This window comes from Schistocerca gregaria, chromosome 8, assembly GCF_023897955.1.
Source record: "Schistocerca gregaria isolate iqSchGreg1 chromosome 8, iqSchGreg1.2, whole genome shotgun sequence".
In the NCBI taxonomy this organism is placed as follows: Eukaryota; Metazoa; Arthropoda; class Insecta; order Orthoptera; family Acrididae; genus Schistocerca; species Schistocerca gregaria.
In genome coordinates, this window is record NC_064927.1 from 497588891 (window position 1) to 497616434 (window position 27544).

At 38.7% G+C, this 27544-nt stretch overlaps 1 protein-coding gene across 2 annotated transcripts in view; it reads right to left on the minus strand.

The window, feature by feature from the left end:
* Positions 1-3378: 3378 nt before the first annotated feature.
* Positions 3379-27544, minus strand: part of LOC126285344 (uncharacterized) — a 336600-nt gene continuing 312434 nt past the window's right edge. For both annotated transcript variants that reach the window (XM_049984659.1, XM_049984660.1), the window contains 2 exons: positions 21479-21662; positions 3379-8579 (listed from right to left, as the gene is read on the minus strand). In XM_049984659.1, coding sequence (XP_049840616.1) covers positions 8429-8579; positions 21479-21662 — 335 coding nt within the window. In that variant the 3' untranslated portion in view covers positions 3379-8428. The remainder of the gene's footprint in view (positions 8580-21478; positions 21663-27544) is intronic.

A 27544-nucleotide genomic window follows, 5' to 3' on the forward strand; every position in this document is an offset into this window, starting at 1 on the left:
TCATCATTTATTAGCCTAAAATACTGAAGTGGTTCATGGTCTTACTCTGTATCTTCAGTTTTTACGTTTTACCAGATAACTTTGTGGTCTGGCACATATTCACACTATAAAGACTGCTAGATGCTACCTACTGAACCAAGTCCTCCTTCAGACAGAGAGAAAACAAGACACGCACTTGCATAAGTCTCACACACACACACACACACACACACACACACACACACACACACACACGTGTGGTCGCTAAGGCCCAACTGCAACTGAGGTGAGCAGTCGGTCACCTTCGCTGATGGCTAAGTAGGGGTAAAGAAGAGAAGTGTGGCAGGTAGGGGGGTGGATCACAAGATACGGGCTGGTGCTGCCTGTGGGAATGTGCAGGGACAGGATAGTGGGCTGCTAGAGAGCATCGGAGGCTGTAAGGCCTTTCTTGGAGGGGGTGAGGGGAGTGAAGCACAGGGTATTTAGATATGTGCTAGCTCTTTGAGCCAGTAGCTCCTTCTCTGGCAGTAATTTTTTGTTAATACTGGAAGGGTGTCTTTGTTCTATACATTGCAGGTGCTGATCAATCACAAGACATACCCTCAATGGGGGACTTGAAGTCAGCAACATTGGCACAGCCGGAGTTGTTGGGTTTGTGGCTTCTAGGAAAAAGGTGAGTGTTTATGATTTGGGTTGGTACGATTTTAAGGAGGGACTGTAAGTCAGTTGGTAACACAGGTATTGGATCTTGATCAGGGAGTATACATGGACAAGAAAAAAAGATTCCCAGACTTTTCCTAGTTAAAAATATAGTTTCTCCTGGGTGAAAACACACTTTGTTCATGTTAAATGACAGTATATTTTCCCTCGGAATTGTAAAACTTATCAATCCCTTGAATGGTTATGTTTTTATACATGGGCGTAGAATTTCCCAGCACTTTAGAAAATGAAACTCAGGGAAAAAAAAAAAATGTTTTGGGAAGATCTTTGATGGGCAGCAACACGTACACTGCATATTTTCGTATTACGAAAGCATAAATTCGTATTCCACCAAACACCGCATGTCACTTCCCGAACCATTGAAATCAAGATTGCAATGTGCTTTTGTAAACCAGTCATAACTCATGTCACGTGATCTCGCAAACCGATGTTCAGACCATTGGACACGTGATGTACTCAGCCAATAGCAACATCACTCTTAAGTAGCGTGAATACACAAATTAGGAAAAGTTCATGTTTTAAATTAATATACGTAGTGTTGCTACTAGAAAGGCTAAGCTTTCACATACTGCAAGAGAAGCTAAGCTTTCGTATATAATGTTGATCTTTTTTGCGCATGTTATGTTTTAGGATATATCACACAAGTGTGCGAGCAAAACTTTTAGCCCAGTCCAGTAACTTGCCATCGAAATTTCCCCACAAAGAAATTAGTTACCAGAGGGGAGAGAGGGCATCCCATAGCACTATGTCAATTTGCTCATAATAACGACATAGATGTCTTATCTTCTGGGCTTGAACTTCCTGTAAATGGCTCATTACCAAAGAGCTGATTTTTAAATGAGTGTCCAACACACTGAGATTTAAATTCATTGTACATTCCAACTTGTGTAAAAGGAAATTTACTTTTAAAGTAACACTTTTCATACAGGTTTGTTCCAACAGTTGTCAGAGAGTGCCAACTAACAGGCACCACAGGGCTTGAGCAGCTACGATGATGCAGGAAGCCCGTACATTCATACGTGTAAAACATTAAAACATCTTACATTATGTCATAAAAGAAACAAGACATCAAAGGATACTCCAAATGCATCGGAATTTTGTGAACCGTACTAAAATGTGCACATTTAAATTGCATACTTTAAGTGCACATTTGTATGTCCAGATTCCCAACGAGGGAGGCCTCGACCAGACATTAAGCTTTTCAGTGTGGTTTTTGGGATGTAAATTTTCTTGAAGTACCAGTACTGTATAGTCTCGTGTTTGGTTCTTTATTATTGCACAATGCCATACATAGTTTAAGTCCGTCCCCGATGTTATTCAGTCTGTATATTGAGCAAGCAGTAAAAGAAACAAAGGAAAAATTCAGAGTACAAATTAAAATCCATGGAGAAGAAATAAAAACTTTGAGGTTCACCGGTGATGATGTAATTCTGTCAGAGAGCAAAGGACCTGTAAGAGCAGGTGAACAGAATGGACAGTTTATTGAAAAGAGGATATAAGGTGAACATCAACAAAAGCAAAACAAGGATAAGGGAATGTAGTTGAATTAAATCAGGTGATGCTCAGGGAATTAGATTAGGAAATGAGACACTTAAAGTAGTAAATTTGTTTCGCTACTTGGGAAGCAAAAGAACTGATGATGGTCGAAGTAGAGAGGATATAAAATGTAGACTGGCAATGGCAAGGAAAGCGTTTAAGAGGAAGAGAAATTTGTTAACATCGAGTATAGATTTAAGAGTCAGGAAGTCGATTTTGAAAGTATTTGTATGGAGTGTAGCCATGTATGGAAGTGAAATGTGGACGATAAATAGTTTAGACAAGAAGAGAATAGAAGCTTTCAAAAGATGATCAGGAGATGGTCCTGCAGTGTTAACTGTAAACGAAGTTTGGTATCTGCAGTAATTCAGGCCAACAGCGATTATGTAGTAACTGGGGGAACATGAACAACACAAATTGAACTAACTTGCCGTGCAAATTGAACTAGAGGAAGTGGTGCAACCGTACCCAAGAAGATACATGCACAACAACACAGCATGTGGCTGCTGCGGGTTGCTAACAACTGTGCACACGACAACTCTTTTCATGAGCGCTATGCGAGGTCTGCAGCGGTCTAACTCTGCAAGAACACTGCCCACTGCTTCCTGCCACTCACAAATAAACACTGACATCAGCGAGTCTGCCCATATGACAACGTGTGCGCCCTCTGTGGAAGGGTCCTAAATTTCTCAGCTGTTCTACCCATGCCAATTCATATGTCTCCATCAGGACGTCCACTGGTGGAGATACTAAACAACCTGTTATATGAAAGTTCATAAACAACACTGGACCAACCAAAGTGTGCAGAAATCAGTACTAGAAAAGATAAGGGCAAGATTTGCTTAATCGTAGGTGTTCCAGATAAATAAATGAATGAACTAGCACAGAAGGTTGAAAGCAGACGGCAGTTTAAAAAGATAGACTGACAAAAAGGGGTTAAATATGGGGAATACTGGCCACAAGAGCTAATATAACAACAAAAAGTAATCAGTATTTGAGAATGTAAAATGTACAGATAAAAAATCCCTGCCACCACATGGTTAGTAGATTTTTCTATCTACCCATATTATAATCTCAACTGCAGACATTATTATAGCAAAGGTGTAAGAACAGGAAATAGAAAATGTAAAATAATGTATTCCATTTTATGTAGTGAAATATTTATTTGGTCACAATTTAAGTACACTGACTTTCTTCACAATAATTTTAGTTTGGCAAATAACATCCAGTTTAATCAATTCATTTTGCTCAACATCAGCAAATTATTGCTACTACAGTTTTGTCATTTGATACTTAACCATAAATAATAAAAATGTCTTTTTACCCTTAGTGTAGATTTAATCTTACCACTTAAAATAGTATTGAAAAATTAAAAAGTTGTTAAGTACAAATAGCCAAGTACATGCCAAAAATAGCTTCATGCACCTCCCAAATACAAACTTTGGAATGTTGACAACGCACAAAAATAGTACCTAAAACAATATGTTTATCTATTACTAAGATATACAAAAATGAAAGCTGGAAGAGATTCATTGTACAACTGTTGGTAGCTGTAACTGTGATAAGGAAAATGACAGGCTGGAGTTATGAGAATATGCAGTAAATACTGAAGGTTACCAGTGTAGAACAGATCACTCAGAACTCCAAAACTATTGAACCATATTTGAGCATCCTTAACCAATAATGACTACTGGACTTCAATGAGCTACTAAAGCATCATTACCACAAGCCTACTGGAAGAATATTGTACTATTTTTGTAAGAGAGAGTATTTTGAAAGCTTCACATCAAGCCCAATACGCTTGCTAACCACAGAGCTGAAATAAATCAGACTGATATTTTTTGGTTGTTGCGTCTTTTCTTTGTAATGACTCAGGAAAGGAAATTACAAAATTTATACGAACTATTGATCCCTTATCTCACATTCAGTACATCTCATGACTGGCAATGTACTTTCTTCACTCACCAAAGTACTGTTTGAGAATCATCACTTATTATGTTACATTCAACAAAGATGAAATAAGTAGCTCCTCTTAAAGAAACTACATTCACTTATGTGTTCCTGAATGCAGGCTTGATCTGCCTATATTCTGCTGTTTCACACAGAACAACACACACAGGCTGATAACTAAGTCCACCTACTAGTAGGGATAGGGACTGCAGAATACTAAATTCTATAATGGCATCATCATAAAAAATAAACTGTACTTATTTGAAAACTTCACCATTCCAAAAACAAAAGAGAAAAAACAAGTATGAAGTTAAAAAGGTAATATAGAAATGTTCTGCAAAACTGAAAATTCAATTCTGAAATGAGGCAGTCACAAAACACTACAAAATGAAACAAAAAAAACTATAATTTTCTTGGTTAGTATATGAACAACTCCTTTTAATGGGGAGAGCAGATATGTATCACATAATATGTAAGGAGAGGAATGCGAAATTTCTTTCATATAACAAAGATATAATGCTTATGTCTTCTTCCAGCCTTCTCCTTAGAAGAGGATATAAAACTGAATCCTCAAAGATCATTTTGGTTTTCTATGACAATGAATTGCCTCTCTAATAACATCAAAATTTTCACAATGGCTGTATGTCAGCATAAAAAAAACTTTATCATGAACAATAAGTAACATCGGATAACACGTAAGTATTAGGTATCACATCAAGATAACTTTACTTCTTAAACGGAAATTACTGAATCACATGAGAGATGAATGCGCTTAAGATTCAATTGTATGAAATAACAGCCATTCTTCGTGTCATTCAAAATCTTTAAGTACCATAATTTTCAAACGTAAGGATCCTCTACCAGTGAAACAATAATAAGAACTTGTTCATACAAGAACTTAAGCCTTGCTTTAAAAGCACAGGAACTTTGTGGGCATGTACAGAAATCTTTTAGAAACCACCCAGTTAAGTACCACATTTTTTACACACTCTGGTCACTTGTTAATTGGAATGTATGTCAATTTAAAGGGAATCTATCCTCCAAAATTAAAAACAGAAACATTGTTCTGTGGAGCTATGTACTGCAAAACATACAGCTATGAGATTAGCTACCAACAAAGATGCTTGGCATCTATTTACAAAATAACTACTACACATTCACAAAGAGCTATATGGGATGCTGCTTTCAGCTCTAGTTTCTGAGAATTACACAAATCATGTACCTAGTGCAACAATGGATTTCAAACATATATTTTGAACTTAAATAGTCATAGATACAAACAATGACAAAATATTTGCACTCAATGAATGAGCAACCTTATTCATGATTGGCATCCCACAGGGATGATTCAGCCAATCAATTTAGAATATGCCCATAAATGGCGGTTTCAGAGGTCCACTATCACTACATCATCATCGTCATCATCATCATCATCGTCGTCATCACCACCATCACACTGGATGATAGGAGTTATCACATGGTATTCACAGCAACAATAAAAGCGATTTGCTGACAATTATACAGTCATTAAAAGCCCTGAAAATTGGATTTTGATGTTCACATACAGACCAATATTGAAACATTAAAATCCAGTTATGAGATCTGAGAAGTAAGCACCCTATGATCACAGTACACAGAATGTGTGATGATAAGCCAATATAATTGACAAATTCAGTGACAACGAAGTTGGAGCAGAGCACGTGCAGCAGATTGTTGCTTGGTGTACAGCTCACAAGACTGCAACTACTGTACATAAAACAACATGCTAGGTCAGGATGCTGTCACAACCATTGACCAGGTTGCTCAGTTGCGACAATGACAACCATAGCACAGACAGTGGGTGGCCCAAATTATAGTTAATAAACTATGAAACTGATTCACTAAACTGACATTTTTTTGAAAAACATTAGAATATGATTCTTTGTTGTATGTCTTTATCATTTTATGAAACTTTCCTTTATTGCTGTATCTTTTTGCTGTCTGCTTTTCTGTTGTTTCTGCTTTTCATGGTTGCATTTTAGGGCCTCATTCTTAGTTTTCCACTTCCTTTCAAGGCCAATTCAGTATCTTGAGGCAACAACGTACTTGTTTCAACAACTAAGGAGCTTCTTGCATGGTGCCAAGAACATTACTGTGATCTTAACAGGTCTCTTTCTGAGAGCCAAATGTCACATTAAAGTTACAAAGTACATTTGGAAATTTTCAAGAAGTCTGAAGAATATATCAGCTCTTGTGAATCACATTATCAACCAACCATGTTAATGCAGTCACACAGCAGAATTCATTGTCGCAAAAGAATTAACGCATTTGCCACCTCAATGTGACTGGTAAAAGCACACCCAACATCACTGCAGCTCAGTCCAAGTGTATTCTGCATACAAAATTTTTCTACAATAGTAACATATTTGCTAAAGAAACTCTTAAGGCACCTAGATTTAAACTTATATATATATATCACTATACATAAATAATAATTATGATGTGTTGGTGAAAACTGACATACTTTTCTGCAGGTGGGGAAAACTACTGCCAGAAAATGAAGGCATGAACTGTTACATACACCAAACAAAAATATAATTCTGTCCATGTTCTTGGTGAAACTATAAAAGAAAATTACAGTCCACAAAATTAAAGAAAAAAAAATATGTTTACAGGCAATGTGAAACAATTACACTAATACTAAAAAAGGCACAAAACAGCCACATTGCTTTTGGGAAGACCTGACAATTTTTATATTTAAATCAAATAGGTAACCAGTGCCATAATCTCATACACAACAGAACCGAAATAGAAAGCTACTGCTGAAACATGTTGTTTGATAAGTGACAATTTTTTTATATGAATGACATAGAAAAATTGTCTAATAGAACTCTTAAGACTACAGTGTCAATATACAAATATAAAATTAAACATGAACAAGTTTAAAACATTCTGAAACATTCAAACATTAAAAAGTAGGAGCCATGACTGAACAATTTATTTTTAAAAACATTCTGATGACTCTGCACTGAGGATTACAACAGTGTACATAACATTTCAAAACTAGATAAGATCTGTGTCTAGTAATTCTTTATGTTGCCTACACATTTACTTACTAGTGTGCAACTTCAAACAACATGCTTATCCAAGCAAACATTTAAAATTTCAGAAAAAAGTTTTATTAACATTACCTGTTACATTGACAATCTATACACAGATTTGTATATAGAACTTATTGTCAAAATGCCCCTACCTATCACGATAGTAAATTTTGTAGAAATGAGACAGATCTAAAAAATATGTCCCATCCAGCAATTTTTGGCCACTGTCATGCACAGACATAGCACCAGTAAAACCATGTATTATTTTGTTACCTATGTCTAAACAAACTCAGTACTACATTTCACAACTGCAAGCAGAACACTTCTCCGAAACTATTCCTCCTCGGTGACACCAGTATCAAAACCACAGTCTCAAAATACATTATGACAGAGAATTTTAAATGCCACAAGTAACAAGGCAGCTTCTTGCAAGAGCACTTCTGGTTCTGCAGTATCAAGTACAGATAACAGAAAATTTAATTCTGTTGTTCCCTATATTTAGCCCTGTAATATGCACAGTAGTAAAAAGCTATTTTACATTATCAGATTCTTAGGATTGTAATGTATTTCAAACTGATCAGAACTTTTGTGCTGTAAGTGTGGTGTGTCCAAGCTTATTAACATAATTTAAAATATATATATATATATATACCGTATATAAAATATTTTCACACTCATCAAGGGTCCTAACCTGTAAAAATATTTACCTTCCTAAACCACTTTTCTTGATTTACATGTTCACTAGTCCAGGAAGGAAATAATTTGTCGAAATACATAAAGAAAGTGATCAGTATGTGCAATTGACTGTAAAAATTCAGCAATGATGTTCCTCTTACACACACACACACACACACACACACACACACACACACACACACACGACAGACAGAAAATACATAAGTGCCATCATACAGTAGGTAGAATATCTTTGTGGACATTATAGTCTGACTGGGGCAACAAAACCAATGGAATGATTTATGCAGTTACTCTACAAGCACAGCAGAGCATATTAACAGGTCTTTTACAAATTTAGCATGTGATTAGGAACAAGAGACCAGCTCACCGACCACAAGCTCCAGTACTACTTCTGTGAGCATCACAGGACTAAACAGAGAAGCTCCAGCACTTAAAACACAGTCAATTAGCACTAAAAATGACTAGGGCTAGCTAGCCTTATTGTTGTAGCACGTACGCCCCGCCAGTTCAAGCAGGTAGCGGTCTGGATGGTCCACCCACTCGGCGGCACTCAGTTTCACAACACGTTGCTTTTCTGCCTGTTTGACCTGCCACTTCTTAATTTCCAACTGAGACTCCCTGCAAGAAAACAAAGTTAATTACGGAGATTGCAGCATATGATGAAATTGCTATGTACAATTAACTACAGAATACTGATCTGTATAAATTCTCATTCTAAGTAAGAGTGTGAATTTTTATAAATAATTAAACTGTAGAGTAAATGTGAAACATTTATTTTACAGGCTAAGATAGGCTGTATAGGCTGTCTCTCTCTCTCTCTCTCTCTCTCTCTCACACACACACACACACACACATCCATCCATCCATGACATCCATAGCCTTCAGCTTCTCAATTGCCTATCTGTCCAATTTTCTTCCTGAAGCCCCTTGAGTCCATTGAATCCATCTTCAAGGTGGTCTTCCACATTTTCTTCACTCCGTGTCCATTCACAGAATATTGCTGGTCACCAGATACCATCTGTTCATTACAGGTGGCCATCCAAGTCAAGAACAGCATTATTTTCTTCTGTAACTTCCAGTGTTCTCCCATTTGTGGTGTGTTTCAGTCTGGAGATGCAACATAATCTTCACCAAAAATCTACTGCAAGGAACATTAATATTTTTTATTTTTTTTTACCTACCATATTTCAGCACGACACACTGTGATGCTCTATGTGACTGACTTGTACTGCAAGACCATTTTCTCTTATTTTGTCACTCCATAGAGTTAAGTTGGCCAATTACTCGTTTTCCTTGTCCAATTTTACTAGTGACATCTTGTGTGCTGCTTCAATTTGTTGCAAAAATGATGCCCAAGTATTTAAATGTATAGACATTTTTAATTTTACAGGATCCTACATTAAAGTGCTGTCATTCATCTTCACCCAGTACAACGTATCTGATCTTTTGTGTGTTCACTGTCAGGTTCCATTTTGAGTATCCTTCACCCAGTTCCCTGTACATGTAACTGGAGTCGTCTGTCTCCTCCTATCACGATCTGGCTGTTGGCAAAGAGTACAGTACACAACATTTCTTGTCCTATAGGGACTCCCATGCCATGACACTTCATTAAAAAAAAAACTTTAAGTATACTTAAAGAAGGCAGTCCTCATGAGCACCCTTGTCTTAACAGTAATGTATGGAGAATTCTTGGGAAATTTTGTCACCTACTCCAACAATTCTGTTCAACCCTAATTTTTAAGTTAAGCCTTATTTTCTTAATTTATCATTACTGATTCCAAAATTCTACATTGCTACACATAACTTACTTCTATCACATGCCTTCTGCAGATCAATGAATGTTTAATCAATCATCATCCCCCATTCTAACCTCTTATGAATGAGATGTTCAAAAGATTAAATATGCCATTTGTACATGAACGACCCACTCTAAATGTATTTTGCTCCTACGACTCCATTATTTGTGCTTCTGTTTTATGCTTTATTTATTTACTATACAATCAGGCTGTTGTACAAGGGTGTGCTGCAAAGTAATACCCCCAGTTTTTTATGTGAAAAAAAAAAAAAAAAAAAAAAAAATTATTAACATCCTACGTCTTTACTTTCAGTCAACATGTTTATTTATCAACATAGTTATCCTGGCGATTGACATTTCTCCCAATGAGAGACCAGTTTGTTGATACCACCACTGTAGAATTTTTGACTTTGCTGATGGCCCTACAACCTCATTTCTACTTGCGGAGCTTCAATGCTATCAAAGTGAAGTCCTTGAAGGGATTCTTTAAGTTCTGGAAACAGACAAAAAGTGTATGGGGGCCAAGTTGGAGCTGTAAAAGGGCAATCGATGACAGTGAATCCAAGGCATCTGATTCCTGCAGATGATGCGATGCCAGTGTGTTGTCTAGCATTGTCATAATGAAGGAGAGGGTGCTCCACATGTGGACAAACTCTTTGAATTCGAAACTTGATTACAGAACACTATTTCTCACACACTGACATATAAGTTACATGCTACGATTTGGAGACCTCTATCGACAGAGGTCTACAAATATACATGCATGAAAAATAATGATGTAGCATATTAATAATATTCGTTTTATTTTAAAAATATTGAAACTTTTAAAAGTTTTCACATAAAACATTTAGAGGCATTAGTTTTCAACAAACCCTTGTACAGATAGAACTAATTCCTTTATCATTTGCACAATCACACTGGCTTCCTTTTTTAAATATGGACGAAATAATTGATTTTTATCATTCATTTGCCAGCTCCTCATCATTTAAAAATCTATTGAATGTTTCTGCCACCATATCTAAAATAGCTGAGGGACTGCTATTAGGAGTCACAGAGTTAAATTTTCCAAGCAAGTAGATTTCACATTCTTGATACCTTAATCAAGGGAATATCTTCAAAATCTTCAGATTGAGCTTGGAAATATCTAACATATTGTTAGACAAACATAAATGTCGGAACTTTGTAATTATAATTTTGATGAGAAAAAATCTATTAAGTCATGAAGGGAATACACAGAATAACAGAAAGAAAGGCAACCATTTAGTCAACAGAATGCAGACATGAACAAGACAATGGTAATGACAGATTCTGGAAAATTTCATTTCGTCTCTAACCTGTAGTGTAAGTCAGCTTGTAGCATACGGTATAAATACAAATCACACTTACTAGTTACATTAAGTTGAAGAGCAGCTATGTTCTTTTCCATCCAGTGTACACTGCTAAACTTAAAAACCAAGTAACAGAAGACTGTACCTGTCAAAACCTGTCAGATGCATCAATCAAAGAATGTAAATGTGAGAACTTTCAATCTGCGGCAGCGACATTTGCAGACAGAAAACAGCACAAATTGTTTTAAAATTTTTCCACAAAATTAGGGCAAACTGCGGATGTCTGCAACTTGCTAACACAATATTTCAGCACATAATCTTCTGGCCATCTTCAGCTCAACAGTGGTAAAAATGCATTGAGCTCATGTATTTTAATACCCCATCGGGACATTCGTGTTGTGTCCCATGGGCATTTTGCAAGCGGTGCTTGAGAATGTGCGATCCTGTAGCAAGATGGTGCGATGTGTCTTACACCATCAACAATGAAAGCTCACCTCATTTATATCAAATCAATTTTCTTCATCCAGTAAAATCACAGAAAGACACCAGCTACACATAGCACAAATTCTTTGTATGCCAGGATTCCATGTGGAAGCTGCCACCTTGATTAGTAAAGGACTCAGACAGTCTTATTTCCACTGGTCCCTTGATTATGGAGCTCCAGGAGTTTGGCGAAAGGGCACAATTTTTGTTTCACTGCATTATACAAAATTACCAGTGGAAATACAGTATTTGGCGATAGCAGAATTATTGATTTGGAGGAAGTGATATGCTGCTGCTGATGTACAATGCAGTCCTGCACAGTGTGCGTCTTTTGCCCTACATAAAATTTGCATCATTTGCACGGAATCCTGTAAACACCTGCCTTTGCAACTCTAAGTCGTTTTTTTAACTGAACCCAATAGTGCAGAGATTTTGGAAGGAGTATTGAAGATTAATTTCATGTCTTCTTAATATTCTGCATATTTTTGCTGAAACATTTCCAAAACATGGTAGCTAAGCAGTTGTTTTGAAGGTCTCATCCTCTTGCTTGTTCCGACATTTGTACATTTGTAGTTCTCTCTACTGAGGTAAATATCTGTTGTTCAGGAACACAGTCTGCATATGTTCCAGTTTTGTCTGAACAATGGATATTCGCCTCGGCAAGTACAGTGAGCACCACAGATATACAAATGACAGTAGTAGAATAGGATTAGGCCTTCTAAATACTGCTTATCTACCACATATTGGAAATTTTTTGGTGAAAATGGGAAGAATGTTAAGAAGACAAAGTTAAAGTAAACTGTCCTCCTCTTTCCAAAATCTTGGCACTTTTGGGATCTGTTAAATACGAGTTGCACACAGCAAGTTACGCACGGAAGGTGTTTCACAATTCCACGTGAATGTGGCAAATCTTATATAGATGACATGACAAGCACTGTACAGGATCACATTGCAGAACATCAATGGCATATTTTCTTCTCCAAGCGCATAAGACCACTATTGCTGAACACTGTATTCTACTGTTCATTTCATAAAATACAATGAATCAAAAATTGTGGTTCACTTTTGGAGCTCCATCATCAATGACTTAGAGGAAATAGGACTGAGTTTCTTACAAATCAAGATGGCAGCTTCAGTTAAATTCTGAATGGAATCCTGTCACACAGAAACTTCATGCTCTACGTACTTGCTGGTGGTCTGTGATTTTAACATATAGATGCAATCGATTCAATATCGATAAGGTGAGCTAGCTTCACCACAGAGGGCATGTGGCACAACACACAGACTTGCAGCAGACACACATGCGCTCAAGTGGTCCATGCGCAATGTCAACTGGATGCACAATGCAAAAGCTGGCACGGTGTTAATATCTCAGGAGGCGAGCTGAGTCAAGGAGAAAAACAAGGAACCATTCACCTTTGCACAGCATGTGTAAATGTTGTGAACAGCCCACAACTGGGGGAAAAAAAGACTACAGCTAAATAGCTCATATCCATAAATTTTTCAATTTTTATTTTATTTTACTTTTACATGTAGACCCAACTTCAATGACTCAGTCTGCTGTATAAAACTTTCTCAATATTTCCTTTCTTATGTTATCTCACGTATATGGTAGCTTCAGTTCTGAAGCAGCAGTTTTATTTGTTATTTATTGCAATGTTCGTATCATCTGCAAACAAAATTAACATCTTGTGCTGTTACTGATGGAAGGTCATTAAAATAGGGACTTCAAGATCAAACCTTGTGGAACACCATGTATAACAAGTTCCCAATCAGGTGAGGATTGATAGCTTGATAAGGAACTCATTCCTATTGACACACTTCATTTTCTATTAGTAGTTGATGACGATGATGATGATGTTTGGTTTGTCGGGCTCTTACTCCGCGGTTGTCAGTGCCCGTACAAATTCCCAACCTTGATGATGATGAAATGATGAGGACAACACTAACACCCAGTCATCTCGAGGCAGGTGAAAATCCCTGACCCCGTGCTCAGGAAGCGAGAATGCGACCGCAAGACCACGAGCTGCGGACTTCTTTTAGTGGTACTACACTGACCACATCACAGAATTCTCAGGGACATCAAAATGTTGTAACTTACATGAAATGGTGGTTGTTACATGGTCAAAAATCCATGGCAGCTTATACACAATACATGTATTTTCAATAAATTGTCTAGCATAAAAAAGTGAACCAGCCAGAAGACATGGTCAGGTGTCAATATAACTTTATACACATACAAACCATCACTGGGCTTGTAAATGATTAGAGTTGCAATTTTACATGACCGATAGAACAATCATCACAGTGCATTAGTGTTGTTCATGTTCAATGCTGTTACCAGGCACAGTAGGGTATATAAGGGCTGTGAATAGCATCAGATATCGAGTGATCGTTACAAAGTACACGAAGATGCCACATGTTCGTATAAGACATCAGTATCAGCACCTGAAAGGTGTTTCAAAGGGGCCCCAATTCAGCCAGCTAGCCAAATTATAGAATACCCATCTACATCTACATGACTACTCTGCAATTCACATTTAAGTGCTTGGCAGAGGGTTCATCGAACCACAATCATACTATCTCTCTACTATTCCACTCCCGAACAGCGAGCGGGAAAAACGAACACCTAAACCTTTCTGTTCGAGCTCTGATCATATTTGCAAGGCACTCAGATTTAACAATAGTCCAATGTCGGACTGGATAGGAATGTGGATGCAGGCATATTCGTTCTAAAGGTTCATTCACTCACTTCTGACCACTACTAGGTAGGAATGCTGTAGTGTGTACCACACACATCATAACCCCTTCACATCTGCACGCGCCATTCAAAAACAAGTAGTTGACTCCCTGCAACATTCTGTGCATTCCTGCACCGTCAGTCAAAGACCAGCGGCAGCCAGACTAGGGGCTACCGGCCCATACATAAACTTCCATTAACACCGCAGCACAAACAACTGCATTTTGAGTGGTGTCACGACTGGGAAGCACGGACTGCTGAGGAACAGCATTGCACTGTGTTCAGCGATGAAGCACATTCTGCACCACCCCAGATGACAATCATCGGTAAGTACGGTGGTGGCGCAGGGAGAGGGCCACCTGCTCCAATGTGGTGTGGTATTTCTCCTATGTCACAGAGAGGGGAACTGTCCGGTACAACTTCAGGTCACGGCTGTTGGAGATTGAGAGTACTCAGATGGCACGACAGTCCATCAGGGACATCCTGCATTCTCGTGTTACCTCTCATGCAACTATATAAAGTGCTATTTTACAAAAAGACAATGTTCGTCCACATGCAGCATGTGTGCAAACTGCATGATGTTGGGATACCCCCTTGTCCAGCGCGATCACTGGAACTGTGTCTGACAGAATGTCTGTTGGACCAGCTCAGACGTCAACAATGTACCACTACGACAATTTGCAGCACTGTACCCAGAACTGATCTTGGAAGGACTGAACCACAGACTTTTGAAAGTTCTGTGACAAGCTGGGCTGTGACTTCTTGGGCTGAGAACTGTAGTGTCGCCCTAAATGGGTCAGGTGTGCACTACACACCGGAGGTTGCTGCTCAGGTGGCTGACTGTGTGAGGTGCACACAAGGCATTTTTTAATTTTTTTTTTTTAATTTTTAGATTAGAGGACTCTCCATCCAATCTAGATAATGATAGCTGTAAGAAACCCAGAAGTATCAGTGTAAGATCAAAAGAAATGCCTACCACTGGTGAGAGTATTAAAATCCTAATGATAATTGTCAAAGCATTCGCAACAAGGTGCCAGAGTTTGGAGCATTAATGAAAAGCAGTGAAACTCGCTTAACACTAGGTACAAAAAGCTGATTGAAGCCAGAAACTGATAGCACTGAAATTTTTAGGAAAAATTAAAGTGTATATTGAAAGGATAAGCAAATGGGAAATGGAAGTGGAGTATTTGTTGCAGTAGACAAGAAACTCAAATCCACAGAGGTAGAAATTGAAGCTCCTTGTGAAGATTGTTTGGGCAAGACTCAGCAGCAGGGGTGGGTGTAAAATAATAATTGGATCCTCCTTTCGCCCACCAGACTCATCTCCTGATGTGACCAAAAACTTTAGACGTAACCGCAGTTCACATGTACATAAGTCCCCCAATCATACTATAATTGTCAGTGCCGGCTTCAATCGTCCAAAATTTTAATGGAAAAATTATAGTTTTGTTAGTGGCAGGTGTGATAAGACATCCTGTGAAACTTTACCGAATGCTTCTCTGAAAACTACCTAGAGCAGGTAGAAAGGAAACCACTCATGATGGAAATAATATTTGATCAAACTGCAACAAATAAACCTTACCTCTTTGAGAATGTCCATATAGAAACTGGTATCAGTGACCATGATGCGGTTGTGGCAACAATGATTACTAAAGTACAAAGGACAGCTAACACAAGAAGAAAGATAAGTATGTTAAGTAAACTAGATAAGAAATGAGTAGTGTCACATCTCAGTCAGGAACTTGAAACTTTCAGCACATAGCAGGAGCATACAGAAGAATTCTGGCTCAAGTTTAGAAGAATAGCTGACCATGCAATGGATAGATACGTACCCAGCAAAACAGTTCATAAAGGGAGGGAACCTTCACCATACGTAGGCACTGTAAAGAAACTTCTAAAGAACAGAGCACTGCACAACAGGTGTAAAACATAGCATAGGGCTATAGACAGATGCTGAATGAAATGTGTTTGGCTGTCAAGAGACCAATGCCTGATGTCTTCAAAGACTACTGTAGCAGAATACTGTCAAATGATCTATCACGGAATCCAAAGAAATTCTGGTTACAAGTAAAGGCTGTTAGTAGCTCCAGATTTAAGTGTCCAGTCCCCAGCAAATGAGACAGGAAATGAAATCCAGGGTAGCAAAGCAGAGGCTGAAATGCTTAACTCTGTTTTCAAATGTTGCTTTACAAAAGAAAACTCAGGAGAACTGCCCCTATTTAATCCTCATACCACTGAAAAGATAAATGAAATTAATATTAGTGCCAGTGGTGTTGAGAAACAACTGAAATCGTTCAAAAACTGAAAAATCTCCAGGGCCCAATGGAATGTCAGATTGTATATTGAATTTGCGACTGAGTTGCCCCTCTTGTAACTATAATCTATTTTAGATCCCTTGACCAAAAAACCAGTGCACAGTTCCTTGGAAACTGCGCACATCACAACCACCTACAAGAAGGGTAGTGGAAGTGGTCCACAAAACTGCCGTCCAGTATTGTTGACATTGATTTGTTGTAGAATCTTAAAACACATTCTGAGCTCAAACATAATGAGATATCTTGAACAGAATAACCTCCTCAATGCCAACCAGTGTAGATTTTGAAAACATCGATCAAGTGAAACCCAACTCACACTTTTCTCACATGACATTGGATCAAGCCTATCAGGTAGATGCTGTATGTCTAGATTTCAATTAAGCATTTGACTCAGCACAACACCTACACTTATTGTCAAAAGTATGATTACCTGGGGGATCAAGTGAAATATGTGACTGGGTTGAGGACTTTTTGGTAGGGAGGATGCAGCATGTTATGTTGGATGGAGAGTCATGGTTACATGTAGAAGTAACTTTGGGTATGCCTCAGAGAAGTGTGTTGGGTCCCTTGCTGTTGATGATGTTTGCTAATGACCTTGCAGATAATGTTGATAATAAAATCAGCCTTTTTGCAGATGATCCAGTTATCTATAATGAAGTACTATCTGAAAGAGCTGCATAAATATTGAGTCCGATGTTGATAAAATGTCGAAGTGGTGCAAAGCTTGGCAACTTGCTTTAATTGTTCAAAAATATAAAATTGTGCAGTTCGCAAAATGAAAAAAACGTAGTGTCCTGTGATTATAATATCCATGAGTTACTGTTGGAATCGGCCAACTCATACAAATACCTAGGTGTACCACTTTGTGGGGATATGAAATGGGATGTTCAAATAGGTTCAGTTGTGGGTAAAGCAGGTGGTAGATTTCGGTTTATTGGCAGCATACTGGGGAACTGCAATTAATATACAAAGGAGATTGCTTACAAATCACTTGTGCGACCGGTTCTAGAATACTGCTCAATTGTGTGGGACTGTACCAAATAGAACTAACAGGGGATATTGACTGTATACAGCTAAGGACAGTGTGAATGGTCACAAGCTTGTTTAATCCACGGGAAAGAGCCATAGGGATATTGAAGAAACTGAGATGGAAGGTTCTTGGAGACAGTCCATGTCTATCCCAAGAAAGTCTATTAACAGAATTTTAAGAAGTGACTTTAAATGATGGCACTTGGGATTAACTTCAACTCCCTAAATATAACTCACATAGGGATCTTGAGAAGATTAGAATAATTACTGCACACAGAGAGACATTCAAACAGTAATTTTTCCTGCACTCTACAGGGTGTTACAAAAAGGTACGGCCAAACTTTCAGGAAACATTCCTCAAACACAAAGAAAGAAAATACGTTATGTGGACATGTGTCTGGAAATGCTTACTTTCCACATTAGAGCTCATTTTATTACTTCTCTTCAAATCACATTAATCATGGAATGGCAACACACAGCAACAGAACGTACCAGCGTGGCTTCAAACACTTTGTTACAGGAAATGTTCAAAATGCCCTCCGTTAGCGAGGATACATGCATCCACCCTCCGTTGCATGGAATCCCTGATGCAGTCCTGGAGAATGGCGTCTTTTATCACAGCCGTCCACAATAGGAGCACGAAGAGTCTCTACATTTGGTACTGGGATTACATAGACAAGAGCTTTAAATCAGCTGTTGATAGTGCCTGCACATGCTGTACATGGCACGGAAACAACTGGTTCTCATGTAGCACTCTCCATACAGACATGGTCAACGTTACCTTGTACAGCAGAAACATCTCTGGCACTGACATTGGGGTTACTGTCAACTGCACGAAGAATTGCCTCGTCCATTGCAGGTGTCCTCGTCGTTCTAGGTCTTCCCCAGTCGCGAGTCATAGGCTGGAATGTTCCGTGCTCCCCTAAGACTCTGATCAATTGCTTCGAACGTCTTCCTGTCGGGACACCTTCATTCTGGAAATCTGTCTCGATACAAACGTACCGCGCCATGGCTATTGGCCCGTGCTAATCCGTACATCAAATGGGCATCTGCCAACTCCGCATTTGTAAACATTGCATGGACTGCAAAACCACGTTCGTGATGAACACTAACCTGTTGATGCTACATACTGATGTACTTGTACTGATGTACTGTAGAGCAATGAGTCGCATGTCAAAAAAGCACCGAAGTCAACATTATCTTCCATCAATTGTGCCACCTGGCGATGAATCGAGGAAGTACAGTACATACTGACGAAACTAAAATGAGCTGTAACATGGAAATTAAGCGTTTCCGGACACATGTCCACATAACATCTTTTCTTTATTTGTATGTGAGGAATGTTTCCTGAAAGTTTGGCCGTACCTTTTTGTAACACCCTGTATATGTGAATGGAACAGAAGAAATCTTATAACTGGCACAGTGTGACTAACCCCCTGCCGTGCACCTCATCATAGTTTGCGAGAGTGCAGATGTACATGCCACCAGTATCCAGGATGTCAAGGACCAGTTAATAGTTACAGGACAGCTTACCTCAAGAAAGGATACAATGGCTTTATGAGACCCTTCCCAACTGAACAGTGCCAGCATCTAGACCAAAGGCAGAGAAACATGATTACTGAGCTCACACTGCCACATTCTCTATGAATATCTTATAATCACTGATTTGACTTCACATATCCTCAACCTGTGAAACATCATTTCATTTCCTCCTCTCCTTCTGGGTATTTCACAATCCTTGTCATGCAGCATACATTTTCTAGTGAATTGAAAACATTAACCTGTGTATGTAAATAACATTCTCAATAATGGAACAACTGCGAAATCAAAATGTTGAGTTTGAAAATATTTACTGCAATCAAAGACTTAGGAAGCTATTTATTTACTATCATTTTCTATAGTTCCTGAGAATGTTGACAAAAGTGGAATTGGAGGAATGTTGGATAGCAGAAATCTTATCCAAAAATTGTCTGATAGCCATGAAAGAAAACTGTCTGTACTTCAATGTCACCGTGGGAATGTTTTCCTGTCAGGAACGCCTTCAAGGGCCTGAAGTCACTTGGGTTGATGTCATGACTGCCAAGCGGATGGTTAAGACTTTCCATCCTAACTGAAGTAACCGATTACGTGTGGTGTGGGATGCTCGAGGCAGTGCACTGCATTGCAAAATCATGAAGCCTCCACATAGCATTCCATGTTCCTCATTCTGGGTCTACATCTACATACATCACCTTTTGCGGTTTTAGCAATGCCTGGCAATACCAGTCAGCATTTACAGACACCCCTCACAATAAAAACCTAATAAGGGCACTTATGTTGACTGCAAAAGGTAGTACATATGACTTCTGACAGATATTGTCCAGCTGAATTTGGTCACCACAGGTGAACTACTTTGTTCCCAATGCAACCTCGTTTCTAGCAGGACAGGCAACATCCACATTTTATTCCTGATGACAATATAGATGAGAAACTCTTCATACTGCCAGAAGAATGACGGTTGCAGCCAGATGCTTAGTTTTGAGTTCATCTTTTGTTGGCCTTGGCAGCACTCAATCTTTCACTCTTTTGATGAAAACCAGACAATGAGGAGACAATTTGTGCAACAGTTAGTTCTGGGACAGTACTGCTTGCTGAACATTTTCCATTATGTCTGGTGTCACCAACTGTGGTCAGTCACCATGGTCTTTGTCAGACACAATGGTGCCACGTTCAGTGAATTGCCTGGCACTACACGCACTTTGGTTGAAGTGGATCTCTTAGAGGATTAGGCTCTCATGCATACGTAACTCAAACAGCTTCCTGTAGTTTGCAGCTGGTGTAAGATAATGTTAGTGCAGCCACTTTCTCGAAGTGCTGGATAAAAATCACTGTGATCCCAACACAAACCACTTCACATTATCACCTCACACATTCTTTCTAGTATCACATGCACACATCCATTATTTTACTCTCTCTGAACACAACTGGCACTTACATTGTGCACATGTCCCATATTTCTTCATCCCTTTTCTTACTCAGCAGGTTAACTTCAGAATACCTCGATTATTCGAAGACATATTAAAGTAATACATGACTGGTTACAAAGATAATTTAGTAGGTTGTTAAACTCATAAGAACACACTTCAAACACTTCTGTTGATATTTTACAATAACTATGAAATTTTATTTTAAAGATTTTATGGTAAACATAACTTCTCGTATAGGGAGGCTCATATCTGTGTTACTGAAATTACTTGGAAAGATTAGACTCCAATGTCAGGGCTTCAGCCACTGAGTCTGCCAATCCCATCTTCTCCATTACAGATGTAAACTGCTTGTTAAAGAGGTTTGTCACACTACAAACATCTGTTACCAGGGTATCATTTACTCTCAAAACTATTGCTATTTCTCATATGGTTTTAATAATCCCCTCTCCCTTTTCTGCATACACCAAGAAGTCTTTATTTTGTTGTTCTCGTTTCACTGGCCTCTTCTCGTAAATTTTGTTTTGTTTGAAAGTCTCTCTGACTTTCTTCAATATTCTGCAACATGCCTTGAAACAAGTTCCAAGTCCTGATAAGCATCAACACTTTAACATTCAGAAATGTGTGCCAGGATCTCAGATGCCACTGATTATTAGTTTCGTAATATGATTTTGTTTCTTAGACCTGTCAATAAAAACGTTTTCAGAGGTTGGTATTGTACATTTGCCTACATAGCTGGAAATTTGGCACTAATTTTATGCTTATAATTTTCATAATTTCACACCTCCTCCCCCCCCCCCCCTCCCCAAAAAAATTAAAAACCAATAAAAAAAGTCATATTCTGAACTAGCAGTAATAGCTTACCTAGATTGCTGAGGTCCACAGCCCCACACCTCAACATCAAGGAGGCTGTATGGGATGTCACAAAATTTGACAACAGAGAAATCTATATCAACCTCGAGGCTGGGTTTCCGGGGATCCTGCCCTGCTCGCAGTGCTACTGGATAGCCCCGTATTGAGGTGTTCAGGTACAGAAGTTTGGGACCCTCTGCAACAACACCAAAATTAATTATGTTACAAGGTTTACCACTCATTCTTCAAGAAAAATAAAATCAATCAGTCAAGTTCATAAAACATTTAGTATATATTCTTTTAAAATAACTCGAGACAAAGTATAATCAAGAATACGAGAATCTAGAAAAAATATATCATCATTTTAAGATTGATACCTAGTTTACATCGTATGAAACTGAATGACAAATGAAAAGTTCAGTCACATATTTTCTACAGGATCAATCGTGCAGAACACATGCAATATAGTACTTTCAAGTTTTTCTACAAAGAAGCAAAAGAGAGAATCAGTTAACGTGAATCTGAAAGACACGAAATGTTATCTGTATCTGTATTATTTGGAAACTAAAGCAGCAAAAATTCAAGAGATCATACATAATGACAATGTGCACTGCCTGTATCTGCTCAGAATTTTGGGGTGTTAATTTTAAGCTCCTTCAGAGTTGAATGTTCCTATAATGAAGGGGAAAACAACGTGATAGGACACAGTTTTGTTTTGCATGCAGTGACACAAGTGATCCAGCAATGCCGAGGTCTGGCACTGTCACCTGTCAAAGTTATTTCAATAAACCTATAGATAAGATAGCCAAATTCAAATACTTACGCTTGATTACCTGTTAAAATGGGAAAATAAAAGAAGAAATTAGTAAAGAATCAGAACTGCCACCTGCCCGTTTATTAAAATCAGTGAACATGTTTAACAAAAGAGACAGCTCTAACACGATAAGATAAATACCTATAGAGTTAACTATTCTGTAACGATGACCTATGGATGCTGATACTCAACAATAAGAACATAAACAGCCGAATCCAAGATCTCTGACAACTAGGAAAATACAGAGTTAAAATTCATAAAACAGAGAAATAAGAGTGAATAAGACTGCTCTAGAAGAACAACAACAATGTTTTGAATGCCTCCAGTACACAGCAATAACATCCTTGTAATGGACTGGCCTGCACAGAGTCCTCACCTGAATCCTACTGAACACCTTTGGAAGGTTTTGTAACACCAATTTCATGCGAGGTCTCACTGACCAACATCGATACCTCTCCTCAGTGCAGCACTCCATGAAGAATGGGCTGCCATTCCCCAAGAAACCTTCCAGCATCTGATTGAATGTATGCCTGTGAGAGTGGAAGCTGTCATGAAGGCCATGGGCCAACACAATCTTACATTCCAGCATTACCAATGGAGAGCGCCATGAACTTTTAAGTCATTTCCAGCCAGGTGTCCAGGTACTTTTAGTCACGCAGTGTATTTACACAATGTAGATCTCAAAGTTAAGCTTGACCTGAGGACAATTTCTGTGTCAATCTAAGATCAAATACTTTATACAACTGGCCCTATGACTATACTAGATTCTCACTAATTGTGCCATTCCTGGCACATAGGGGTGCCAGATTAGCAGAAGCGACAGATTATTGACTGTCTGAAATTTATTTTGAAAACTTAAGTGATACACTGTACTGTACTTCATTAAACTGAAGGATACAGTTTTAAAACATGGAGAATATATTTTATTAAATCCAAAAATACATTAATTTTCAAAGAAATCTTAGTCCTTGAGTTGTACTTAATTATACAGTCATACCACTCACTATGAAACATGCTGCTAATTTTTAACTGTTGCAATTATGATACGGGATGGTGGCATGCTTTATCACGCAACCACTTAACAAGCATTACATCGGTACTGCATGTATCTGCTTGTTGCGTAATGTACTCAAGGAACATGTGTGCAGCTTCAGCACCAGCAGTGTGAGAAATCTTCATGCTCTCCCCTCCTGTGTCCTCGCCTTAATCACTTTCTTCATCATTTTTTGCATGCTTTTGATTATTTCTTCATCTGTAAAAGTTTGATCTGTATCACAATTTTCCTCATTCAGCCAGTTAGTAACATCATCATCAATTTCTTCTCCTCCTGGAAGGTTGTAGAACATGCTAGTGTGCAAAGTAATTGATAATTCTGGATGGGCTGGCTCATCACTGTCACTCAATACTGGATCCTACTCAGCAACAATTTTCTCCAGCTCTTCATTATGGTAGAGTTCTGCACTTTACCCCAGGCTTCAGCTGCTTGGGAAACAACATCACATATGTTAATTGCTTTCCATGGCTTCAACATAGTCTTGAAAGAGTAATTTTCACTTTTGTTCAGCAAGGAGACGAGAAGTAAATGTCGATAATGACATAATTTATTCCAAAATTCCACGGTCCATGGGCTGAATTAGGGCTGTCCTACGGGGTGGGAGAAAGAGTGCTTGTATACCATCAGAGTTTAGAGAAACATCTGAAGAATGACTGGGAGCATTGTTAATTATAAGGATAGCTTTCAGTAGAAGCTTTTTTTTCTTTAGCTCTTTTCTCACTGCTGGTACAAATGTTTCACGGAACCACCAAGAGAATATATGTCTGTCCATCCACGCTTTCTTCTGAGCACAATACTGCACAGGTAGAGTAATTATGTCAGTGTGTTGAAAACAACGTGGTCCTCGGGATTTTCCAATCACCGTAAGTGGTAGTTTGTGCCTCCAATTTGCATTACAACATGCCATTAATATTACACACTGTTTCAGTTGCTTGTAAGCATCAGCTTCCTTCTTGTTCTTGGCAAGCTAATGTTTTTGAAGGAAGCATCTTGTAAAAGAGTCCTGTTTCAGCAGCATAATACAAGGCATCAGCAGTTAAACCTTCTTCCTCCATTTCCTTCGGTATCTTGTTTACAGACTCATCAGCATCCTTATCACTAGCTGAGCGACTTTCCCCGGTGACTGTCAGCTGCCGAATGCCATGTCATTTTTTCCAGTTTGAAAGCCAACCTTCGCTCGCTGCAAACAAGTTACTATCACCAAGTTCTTTGTTAAATGCAGCTGCTTTTTCCTTTATAATTGGGACACTAACTGGAATTCCTTTACTGTGTTGTATGAACCATCTATAAACAGCTATGTCCAATTATTCATTCTCACTCTTTCGTATAACCTTCCATTTTCCCAACTCACTATCCATTTGTGGTGAATAATGTCAAATATCATCATCTTTCTTTTTGATGTCATAAATAGTTGCTCGTCCAACATTGAACTCAGCAGCAATGGCTTTCTGCAAAGAACCTTGATTTAAGTTATCTAAAACTTCGAGTTTCTGCTTGAAGTTTAGCGTAACACGTTTCCTTTTAGAAGGCATGATTCTGAACTGTAACAAAAGCTATAATTTTAAATACAGTATATAAAATTGTGTATGTGTTTTTGGATGTGCGCCGGATTACTGAGTGCCGGATTAGCGAAAGTCTAGTGTATTAGCAACTGACAGTGCACAGGAGAAAAGATTTATAGATGCATGCCAATTATGCCATCACATTTCTATTATACTGCAAAATAAAACTTTTCAAGCTACTGAAATGTACACCACCATTTAAGAAAAAAAATTGCACAGTGGAAATGTGAAATGCATAATCATGAAATGGAAGCTATAGGATAACCACTTGCCTACATCTACATTTATTATACTGGACAAGCCATCTTAAATTGTGTGGCACAGGGAACATTATATACCACCATCAGCTCTTCCCGTTCCTGTTCCGATCGAAAATGGCGCGTGGGAAGAATGACTCTTGGTAAGCGAGCATTTGAGTTCTAATGCCTGTAATTTTACCTTCATTGTCTCTTCATGGAATGTATGTATGTATGAGGAAGCAATGTAGTAGCAGTCACACTCATAGAAACTTATTCTCTGACGATTTTAATAATAAACCACATTGTGAGCGCAACGGCTCTCTCGTAATCTGTCACTGAAGTTTAATGACCATCTCTGTGATGCTTATCATTTACTAAACAAATCTGTGACAAAATACGCTGCTGCTCTTAGAATCCACTCCACTTCCTCTATCAGTCCTATCTGGTAAAGATAGCAGACTGAAGAGTATCGGTCAAAAGACAGTTCTATATGTTACCTTCTCCATGAGTGGATAGTATTTCTGATGGGTTTTTCTGAAGAATCTCAGTCTGGTGGTCGATTCTTACAACTGACTCGTATGTACAAGGCCTTATTCACATTATAACAATTCTACACTTCATTGTAAGTGCATATTCCTGTGTGTATCATTGATTGTCTTGGACACTATCTGGATAGCCTCTTACGACTACATTGTAGTCCTTTAACACCACAAAGATGGTCATACACAAGTTTGATGTGTTCTGATACAGCATTTACGAAATGCTACTTTCACAAACTGATTCAACTGGGCAAGGGGAGTGTGGGGGAGGGTAGGGGGGAGAATGTTTAATGATACTGCAGCCCCAGAAAGTCTTGTTTCCTTCATGTCCCACACACACTCGAGGGGGGACTGGTAAGGTTACCCTGCTGGCCAAGGAGTAATATCAACAAAATGAGCTGGATAACGATCTGGATGTCTCCTGCACTGGCCAGAACTCCCTGATTATACACCTAAACTGTACATCAACTGTAGACTACGGTTCCCCACACCATAAAACGCTGAGACAGTCCTACATAGGCTCTGGTAGCCGACATTCTCCTGGTCAGTGATGACCATCGTTGATGCAAAAGGCAGAATTTGCTCTCACTCAATCATTGAACACCACATTGCCCCCATTCATACCTACAAGTTAAATATAACTGAGTAAAAAGTCCCGTAACGGCCCTGGCTGACTCACCAAAGACAGCATCAGTTTCAATGTGTGCTGTCGTAGATGCAAGACAAGTAGTGCTGATCAGATGCAGTGATAAAGGTGTGAATCTGTATGCGGTCACCATCCAAAAACAACTGAGAAGTACACACACCTTTCTTCATCTACCTGCATTCACACTGATATGCAGTGGACAATTCACCACATGGGTAAATCTGATTAATTTATCAGCACACTGACTATAACTGGTCTGTTCATAGTGTTTCAGTGCTAAGTTCCAATTCCTCCTTTACTCCTCTGTTAACTATGACGTAGCATGGATCCCTCGAACAAACAAACAAAATTGCCTGCAGCTGCAAGAAAGCACAGGCCACAACTACCTAAAACATACTGTTCCAACACTGCTAAAACAGGACAAGGGAACCCTTCAGCTGGACAGTACCAAGGTGCAGTTCATGTAAGCTACCCGCCCGGTGGAAATATCGCACGCATTCTGCCGTGTGCAAGTCCTCTCTCCACCTCTGCCAGTGGGCTCTTGGCCAGGGCAGCTACATAGAGTAGGCTATGGCCTGGTCACCTGGCTGTCCACATTTAACCAATTTACCCACTGCATCTGACATGTTCCTGTGGGGAGGCACTCTGGCTGGAACAGCCCACTCTATGAGAAGTTCAGAAGTAGTGATTTACAAAAATAACATTCAATATTGTCCATCCACCTGTTGTATAATCTTTGAGCATATCTTGAGCTTATATATGAAGTATCTCAAACAAAATGACCTCCTCCATGCCAGCCAGCATGAATTCTGATACCCAACTCACATTTTTCTAAAATAACATCTTGAAATCCACATATTAACGTAATCTCGTAGGTGAAATATTTCTCAATTTCCAGAAAGCATTTGACTTGATATCATACCACCACCAACCAACAAAAGCACAATTACATCGGGTGTCAAACTTTGTGACTGGATTGACAATTTCTCAGCAGGGTGTCACAGCATCTTATCCAGGGCGGAGATTCGCTGGAAGGTGTAGAAATAACTTCAAGTGTGTCCCAGGGATGTGTGTTAGGTTCCTGGTTGGCAATATAGTGTATTAATGATCCTGCAGAAATTAATAATAATCCCAAGCTTTCTGCAGGTGATGCAGTTCCCTTCTATGAAATCCTATACAAAAATAGCTGCAAAAAAGTTAATACAGATTTTGAAAGATTTCAAA